Source organism: Triticum aestivum, chromosome 3D, assembly GCF_018294505.1.
Source record: "Triticum aestivum cultivar Chinese Spring chromosome 3D, IWGSC CS RefSeq v2.1, whole genome shotgun sequence".
Taxonomy (NCBI): domain Eukaryota; kingdom Viridiplantae; phylum Streptophyta; class Magnoliopsida; order Poales; family Poaceae; genus Triticum; species Triticum aestivum.
Window position 1 is genome coordinate 508,966,052 of NC_057802.1, and position 9,263 is coordinate 508,975,314.

The window sequence follows — 9,263 nt, forward strand, 5'->3', positions numbered from 1 at the left end:
AGTCTCCCATGCTTCCCAATGCATGCAGGCAACATGCACATGTGGATCGAGCGAGCCTAGCTCTCCAAATATTGTCGATTCGGTCGTTCCTTCACGTGCAGGCCTAGAGGTGCTTTAAATTTAGTGCGGCCCAAGAAACGGGCCAGACAACCAAACAGCCCCAAAACATCCCGCGCGGGGCTGGTTGGCCTATATGTGGGCAACCAAACACGTCCTAAGGGGATTGGTGAAGGGGAGGGATTCACCAAATCCCATGTAATCCCCGACCCTTTTGGGGCTTCAAATCCCCCTTTCTCAAACAAGGCCTTAAGCGGTAGCTAGTGAGCTACACCCACGTCCTTCCGCCAGAGTCCCCAATGTAGTCATTTTTTTAGTTTCCTTTTATTATTTCATTGTTATTTTTTGTTTTTCTTATTTATGTTTTAATTTTTTTTGTTTATTTTATTTTTCATTTCATTTACTTCCCTTCTCTCTATTATGCCAGTACATTATTTTTTTTATGAATATAAGAACATTTATTTGTGTACATATATGCACATATTTTTAGTGTGCATGAAAATTACCTTTCTGTCATATTCCATACAATGAGCATCTTTTCTTAAATATATGAACAATGTTTTTCATAGAAACATTTATTTTGATATATGTGATTTTTTTTTCGCAACACATAATACTAGTAGACTGTCCGTGCGTTGCCAGGGGCCAAAAATTATTCCGTAAACAATGGTCATTTTCCTTCCTACGGACAAGCAAAATGCACACAGTGTTAATCTAGTATTATGTGTTGCCACTTTAACCTCATTTATATAATTACTAGAAGATAAATACAAATGTTGAGATTTATAATAAAAGGAAAAACATAAATGTGGCCCAACAAAAATCATTACAGGCGGCTAATGCCTATATCAGGAACAAGGTCGGTGAATTTGGATGAGTCCCCTTCCCCTTTGTTGTTTGTCAACTTTTAATGTTCAAATCAGGCTAGGATTAGGATGGACGAAGTATCTAGTGTATTGGAATTATGTAGAATATTTTGCACAGTTAGGTCAGAACTGAACTTAGAGTCGTACAGTGTGGATAGAGCACGAAGTTGTGTCGACTAGGGGATTTTAACTGATGCCCAAACTCTAGGGTAACGACTAATAAAAAGCTCATAACCCCCCCCCCCCCCCCCCCAAAATCAGAGTCGTTGCGTCTATGAATTCCCGTATGAAACAAATAGAAGTCATTGTCATCACAATTTCAAAGAAAATGTAAATAATACCTTCCAGGGAAGTGAGAAATTCAGAAAATGGAAAAATAAGGAGAAACATTTGACAAATCGTAAAATTAAAAGAGACCCAGTTCGAAAATGCATAAATAATCCTAAAATGAAAACAGGAAATCAGAAGAAGAAGTAGTAGAAGAAGAAGAAATAGATAATATGTCGGAGATTTTACAAAAATGTTTTGTTTGGACGATTTCCTATGTCTAAGGATGCATTAAGATGTCATGGTATGTTGTTTCCACACAGTAGAAAAAATTGTATTGAATCAAAAAGTTGAGGAAAATAAATAACACCCTGATACCTATACCAGCCTCATGAGTCAAGTACTCAAGTACCATGACACTCAATTCAGTCGCTTGTTTTGATCAATTTCCACTTGTCCAGAGTCTTAAGTTATCAAGAACCATTTGGCATGTCTATACAAATCCATTCAGAGATGTCAGGTTAAAATCATACAGCAAAAAGGAATATGTTGGTTTGAATTACCACGATTCTAGGAAAGGAAGGCTAGAAATTTTAGAAGATTTTTGGCACTGGGAGCCACTGATCTGTTTCAGTCAGTTCCAGCCCCCTATTTAGTGGACTGCACTTGCAGTCAGGTCACAAGAAAATTGTACTAACAGTTTGCATTCTGTAATCATCCAAAAGGAAACAAATTCTTGTGGTTCCAAGTTGGACATCATGCATCTACAGATTCATAACTTGTGATCCAGCACAACACAGGAGTCCAAAAACAGAAGTGCTAGAGAATTGCTCAAATTTACAATCTGACAAACACCAATCTTTCAGCTGCAGGTAGGAGGAAAGGAGTGTCGATCCCGCGGCCTCATTCACTGCGGTGATCAGATGGAACTTCCTCTGGTGCGTCTGAAGGGTCCTCTTGTGGTTCCAAGTTGGACATCATGCATCTACAGATTCATAACTTGTGATCCAGCACAACACAGGAGTCAAAACAGAAGTGCTAGAGAATTGCTCAAATTTACAATGTGACGAACACCAATCTTTCAGCTGCAGGTAGGAAGAAAGGAGTGTCGATCCCGCGGCCTCATTCACTGCGGTGATCAGATGAAACTTCCTCTGGCGCGTCTGAAGGGTCCTCTTCTCTGCTGCAACAGCTCTGTACCAAAGAATCGGAATGTTAGTATACGCTACTCTGCTGCAACAGCTCTGTACTAGATGATAATTTTCTTTCGAGGCGATTGAACTTACCCTAATCCATGCATATCCATGGCCAGCAGCGAGTATCCCTGAACAAATTCCAAGCATAGCGTAGTTACCCGGCGACAATGCGTAATATGAGAACGAGCACTGACAGACCCACAAAACTGAGCCTGCTAACAAAACGTGCTAGCTCCACGTCAAAGCGCTTCATCGGGTGAAGGCTCAGGACTAGCCCGATGGAGGCCGATGAGAAAATCAGACCATAGATATACGCCATGAGCACAGACTGGTCCTTGGGAATCGTAGCAGGCAAGTATGGAAGGAGGCCAAGCGAAGCCGGCATCGATAAGCAGTAGAGCGCGGAGAGCTTGTCAACAAATAAGGCCTACAACGCAAAGGCACAAAGTAAAACTCTGAGATGATCACAAGAAAATTCGCTTGGCATCGATAAGCAGTAGAGCGCGGAGAGCTTGTCAACAAATAAGGCCTACAACGCAAAGGCACAAAGTAAAACTCTGAGATGATCACAAGAAAATTCTAGCAGTTTGCATTCTTGGACTGCAACTACAAAGCATAACTAAGATAGCCACTGGTCTGTTTCAATCAGTTCCAGCTCCCTATTTAGTGGACTGCAACTTGCAGTCAGGTCACAAGAAAATTCTAGCAGTCTGCATTCTGTAATCATCAAAAAGGAAACAAATTCCTGTGGTTCCAATTTTGACATCATCTACAGATTCGTTTATGATCCAGCACAACACACGAGTCAAAACAGTAGTGCTAGAGAATTTTTTCGGTCAATAACAACAGAAATGCATGCTCACCTGTCGATCAAGGTCTCTGCGATGGAGGGGCAACTCCTCAGTGCAGCACCATGACCAGCAGCGCGCTATCTGGGACGCCGAGAGGCAGCAGCACGAGCGAATCCTCGCCAAAGAGAAAAAAAATACGCCTGGTCTCCACCTCGGACGCGAGTTTCATCGCCTCAGATGCCAGCCTCTTCGCGGTGCCCGCGAGATTCACCGGAAGTTTGCCATCGGTGGCAGCTTTGCTCAAGATGGAGGCGGCCGCCTTCAGATCTCCCGCATACATGGCCTTTGACTCGGCCGCGGCGAACAGCTCCAGTAGCTTGGCGAACCCGGCGGCAGGATCCGCGAGGACAGGGTATCCTTTCGATTCCTCCAAGAACTCGATGGCATGCTTGTGCAGGTCGTGGACGTCCACCGAAAGCAGGGGAGTTGTGGATTCATCTTGGATGGATAAAGAAAGCCGCTCTGGCTCGGTGACAGAGGGCGGGGGGCTCGCCGTAGGGTTGCTCTCCGGGGGCACCACAGAGTTGCCCGGCGACGCCGCGGCCTCCGTAGCCGTAGGGGTGCTCTCCAGGGGCGCCATAGAGTTGCCCGGCGACGCCGTGCCCCCCGTAGGGGTTCTCTCCGGGGGCACGCTGGGGACGCTCGATGACGCCGCGGCAGGCACCGGGGGCATCTTCCGGGACGGTGCCGCTGCGTGAGGATACGAGGTTGGTTGGAGTCGCCGCCGGAGTGCTCGTGGGTCGGAGACGCGGCCGCAACGGCTTTGAGGTGGGCCGGCGGCAAGCAGTTGTGTCTGTGCGAGTATTAGAAGACCGGGTCAACCTTTCGTCTGATGAAACTGCTCTGCAGACGACAAAACGTGGACGATGTGTGGACGACTACAAATCCAGCGGCCTTTTTTTTAACATCAGTACAGACACAAGCGCTGATATACACGCGCATACACTCATCCCTATGAGCACACACGCACACCCTACCCCTATGAGCACCTCCGTAAGACTGAGCCGGCATATCATCTTGAGATTTACGAAGTCACCGTAGGCGTCTCGTCGTCGACGGAAACATCTCCTCCCACTGAATTCGCATCGCCGGAAATCCTGAAACAAATCCAGGAATAAATGCGAGCACCAGGATTTGAACCCTGGTGGGCTGGGGATACCATGATCCCCCTAACCATCCAACTACAGGTTGGTTCGCAATCCAGCGGTCGTTGCTATGTTGTGCACACGCATGTGTGCGGCCGGATTATTTTTTTTCGAAACGGAGGCAAAAATTGCCTCATCTATTAATTAAGCAGAAGAGAATTGCCCAGTTAATTACGGGAAACCGGGCAAAAACCAGAACAACAAGGGCCAAAACCCACTCCCATAGACTAAAACACACAGGGCAAAGCCCACCCTAATCGACGACAAGTCGACAAGCGGCCAGACAACGCAACTCCGACTCTGACGAAGAACTCAGAAGAACAAAACCAGGCACGGCCCGCGCCACGGAAGATCGCCGAACAGGCCACCTACAACCAGTCATCGTACACCACAGGCCCCGCCGCCGCAGCTTCGACTCCACAGCAGCAAGCAAACTGAGGCAAAAACCGTGGACACGCCAGAGAAGAGCCGACTACCGCAACCATTGCCGCGTCGCCGACATCGCTCCCACCATCATCGTTGCCACAAAAGTCTGGTCGCCACAGTGATTCTCTCGGGGCCGCCGCCCCGACATCCACCGCTCCATCGCGCCCAGCGCAATCAACCGGCACCACCTTCCGTGGCCGCCGCCCCGACATACCAGATACCACCGCTCCCCTCAAGCAGCAACACCGCACAACCCAGTTGCCCGCAACCCACGCTGCTCAGGGCAACTGCTCGTAGACCACGAACGTCGCACCACATCCGGGGCCTCCGCCCTGACGTAAAGTCAGACCGCCCCCTCTAGGGCGCATCGACCGAGCCAACGCCCCTACCGCCCAAGCGAGACAAGGATGCCACCCAACCAATGTCGAGATAGAACCCCACCTCATAGAGTTGTCACTCACATTGTTCCCGAGATCGCCATCTCGACGCACAATCAGAAACCATCCGGAGCCGCCGCCCCGACGTCCACTGTCCCCAACGACGAGGAGATCCGTGCAAACTGCAACATGCTGACTCTCCAAGACGATGCCTCAAAAAAGGAAACGACGTAGCCGCCGTCATCGTCCGTTTCGACCAACCGAAGCTAGGGATTTCTCCCGGAGAGTTGTGTAATGGAGCTCCACGGCAACACCTTCAAGAAGGGGACGACACCATGGCCATGGCGCCGCTGTTGCCGGCACCGACCCAAGGTCAGTGCTAGACTTTCGCCCAGAGCTCCTTCACACCTCCGAATCCGAGCAGATCTGAAGCACTGCACGGTGCACAATCCCCATGGTCGACTTCCACCGGCTCCACCTCGTCGTGCAGCTGCTGTCGCACCTCGCAACCGCGCCGGCAAACACAACATCACCTCCCAGACCCCGCTCGATGCCAGAACCACGGCGCCCGAGCCCCTTGTGCAGCTGCTGCCCGCCCCCCCCCCCCTGCTACCACCGGCTCCGCCGCGAGCTGCAAACGCCCCAAGACGACGCCACCGCCCGCGCGCCAATGTAGCCCGCCACCACGACCACCGCAGACCTCCCCGCGCCCGCCAACCACCTCTGGCGACGCGCCCAGCCGCTGCCACTCCGAATCCGACCTAGGTCGGCCAGATCCGGCCGCCACGCGCCTTCCGCCGCCCCTCTGCCGCGTCCCACCGCCCACGCCGGAGCAAGGGAGCAACACCGAGGGCCGACGCCGCCGGACACCCGGAGCAGCCTCCGCGATGCCAGATTATCACTGTCGTTCAGGAGTCATCTGAATCTCGTCGTCCATATAGCAATGTTCTTCGTCAGACTATATATTAGAGCAACAAATGATGTATAATCTTCTCCCGCAAAATGATGTCACACAAAAAAATCTTCTCCCACAAAATCCGTTTATAGTTTCCCGTAAATAGATTTCCAGTACCGCACAGCGTAAAATGAAACAGAGGTACGGGGTTGCGGCATCTGTTCCATCCGATTTCACACCATGATGCAAATCCATACCGCAAATCATGATTTTAAACAATATAATTTAAATAAAAACAGTAATACATAGCAAATTTATTAATATTTTAACACCCTACAATGCAATAATTCTCTCAAATGCAACAAATGTTCAAATCCGAATAACAAATGGTCCGGAATTAAAATGATTGTTCAAATCACACATGAATACAAGTAAATTAAATTAATAAAATGGGAGTATATTTCCGATACAATTGCCATTGGTTAATGAGATCATTGCGGAGCAGCTGGTGTGTGTCGCGGTCTTCAATCTGCTGGTAGGTCTCAAGAAATGCAGTGGTCTCATCCGAGTTTCTGGTAGGCTTGACACGGCTACTAATATTGTCATAGTAAAAACTCTAAGTTTAAATCCCTCTCATCCTCGATGATCATGTTGTGTTGAATTACACATGCAGTCATTGATATTTGAGAGGAATTTCTTACCCCAGAAGCGAGCAGGAGCTCGAACAATGGCAAACCAAACTTACAACACACCAAATGCCCTCTCAATGCCTTTTTGGCACGCTTCTTGTGCTTGGGAAAAAATAGTTTGTTTTCTGCCTACCGACTTACTAATTGTCTTTAAAAATGTTGCCCACCAAGGATAGATGTTGTTGGCAAGGTAATACCACATGGCCAACACTTTGCGCTGGCGCGCCGGCCAAAATTTGGGCCGGTCAACGCGCAGCCGCACGATGGGAGCGATTTACAGCCGCACGATTCTCCTTCCTCCCTCCCTCACTGTGTCTTCTTCTCTAGGAAAAATAGCCACATCGCATCGCCATGGATGAGCATGCGTCTGGCTTCGAAGCACCGCCCTGCGCATCTCGTTTGTTGCCGCTGGTCACCGCCCTCACCCCCGGTCGCCGCCCCTCACCGCCGATCACCGCCCTCACCGCCGTCGTCTCGTGCCTTTCCCACCGGCTCCGCGTATGCAGCAGCGTGCCCCCTCGTGGTTGTAGCTCCCCTTGACGACGGTCGCAGCTCTGGTGGTGGCAGTCGCGACTCCGGTGAAGATGGTCGTAGCTCCGGCGGAGATGGCCCCATGGTAGTAACTACGGTGGCGTCGTGTGGCCGTCTGGCGCTCGTGTTGGTTCACCAAAAACACTTGCTAGTTGTAACATTTTTTCCATGGATGCAGCTCCGTCGTGTAGATGCTCGACGGTGGTAGCTTTTTTGTCACCGGATGTAGCTTTTTCAGTCACCGGTTGCAGCTTCGTTTTCTTTGGTTGCAGCAAAGGGCAGCGGCCGGTGTCGGGCCTCGTACCCCATGCTCTCGCCGGGTGCCAGCTTTTTTTAGCTGGTTCTCGCCGGGTGTCACCGATGCAGCAAAATTCATCGCCGGTAGTAGCAAAACCAACAAGCAGTTGTAGCAAAAAAATGGTCGTCCGTCGTCTTGCCGTGACTGTTTGTAGCAAAAACAGATACAGGTTGTAGCACCGAGGCTCGCCGGTTGTAGCAAAAAATCACCATGGTTGTAACCTCGACGTCCGCCGGTTCCAGCAAATTTGCGCCGAGAGGTTGTAGCACCGAGGCTCGTCGGTTGTAGCAAAAAAAACACCATGGTTGTACCCCTCGACGTCTGCCGGTTCCAGCAAGTTTGCGCCGCGGGGTGTAGTCCTACCATGGCTGGTTGCAGCTCTGGCATGGCCGGGTCCGGCGAGGTAGGCAGAGCTTTGATGCACGCGGATCCACGCGGATCTGGTCGAGGGCGGCCAGATCGGCTGATTCCCATGACGGCGGCGCCCCTGGGAGGCCTCCGGCGCGGGGCGACGGGTTGACCATGGCAGCGGGGAGAGAGAAGAGAGAGATGAGCGAGAGGAAGAAGAGAAAAAGGAGGGAGAAAACGCACGTGGGCGGGCCCCCCATCCTACGTGTCGCTAGGTGAGTCGTTGGGCGCGTTTGCGCGTGGACGCGACCGGCCAAAGCTTCGGTCGGCGCTCCGTCGTGAAACGTTTTCCATACCACATGGTATAATCATGTCCATTGACGGTGTAGTTGCAAGCTGAAGCTTTTTCCACTAGCTAGCTGGGCAAAAAGATATGATCTATGCAATACATTGATATCATTACACTACTAGGGAAAACCTTATACACAGAATCTTAGCAGCAGCGTGGTTTAAAAATGAATGCTACTGCTAATTAGCAGTAGCGTGCTTGAGAAAACCGCGCTACAAATAATCCGGTAGCGGTAGCGCTCTAGGTGAAACAAGCGCTACTACTATAATTGCCACGGCGTTGCCTCCAGGCTAGATATAGTAGTAGCGCCCTTCCCTGGACGCGCTACTGCTAAAGTACTTAGTAGCAGCGTTTTTCTTCAAAACTCGCTGCTGCTAAGTATTGCACCTAATTAAGTTTAGTCCCATACTGCTAAGCGAACAAGGTGTTTACCACCTTAAATATGTTACTTCTCAAACTATCTCGAGCACTTGGTCTTCATTGAACTATATGTGTAGGATTTGTGGCTGCAATATGAATCTTCACCAGTACCTATACAGGTATTGTGAGGATTCATGTTGACTATTTAGATTCTACACAAAAAGATCAATGATGACCAATGCATATTTTTGATGCGTGCTTCGACTTAGCAGTAGCGTTTTTCTCTAAAACGCGCTATAGCTAAATTAGCTATAGCGCGTTTCCTAAAGTGCGCTACTGCTAGTTCGACTTAACCACCCGCGGGCTCAAAATTTCACTAAGTCCTGCTTCCCCCCTCTCTTCCCCCTGTTCCCCTAACTCCTCTGTCGCCGTCGCCCGAGCCCGAGCCTGCCCTCACCGCCGCCGCACGAGGCCGCCCTCAACCTCACCTCTGCCGCCCGCCGCCGCTCTCGACCTCACTGTCGCCGCCCTCGACCTCACCGCCGCCGCCCTCGACCTCACCGCCGCCGCCCGAGCCCGCCCAGGACCGCCGCCTCCCGATCCCGAGC

The 9,263-nt window shown here is 50.4% G+C and overlaps 1 protein-coding gene across 2 annotated transcripts; it reads right to left on the reverse strand.

Moving 5' to 3' along the window:
• Positions 1–1,878: 1,878 nt before the first annotated feature.
• On the reverse strand, positions 1,879–4,047 carry LOC123075120 (uncharacterized). 2 transcript variants are annotated; one of them, XR_006436099.1, is made up of 3 exons: positions 3,250–4,045; positions 2,477–2,813; positions 1,879–2,384 (listed from the first exon to the last, which is right to left on the reverse strand). XR_006436099.1 is itself a non-coding variant. In XM_044497793.1 (2 exons), exon 1 carries the CDS (start codon positions 3,908–3,910, stop codon positions 3,287–3,289), a length of 624 nt encoding a protein of 207 aa, XP_044353728.1. In that variant the 5' UTR covers positions 3,911–4,047; the 3' UTR covers positions 2,869–2,915; positions 3,250–3,286. The 2 variants fall into 2 exon arrangements, 1 of the variants encoding a protein (XP_044353728.1); XM_044497793.1 differs by lacking the exons at positions 1,879–2,384; positions 2,477–2,813 and adding an exon at positions 2,869–2,915 and having other exon boundaries at positions 3,250–4,047.
• Between the last annotated feature and the right edge of the window lie 5,216 nt (positions 4,048–9,263).

What these genes read in the sequence shown, in the direction of transcription:
- LOC123075120 (XM_044497793.1), bottom strand. Translation starts at nt 3,910, where the DNA reads ATGCCCCCGGTGCCTGCCGCGGCGTCATCGAGCGTCCCCAGCGTGCCC.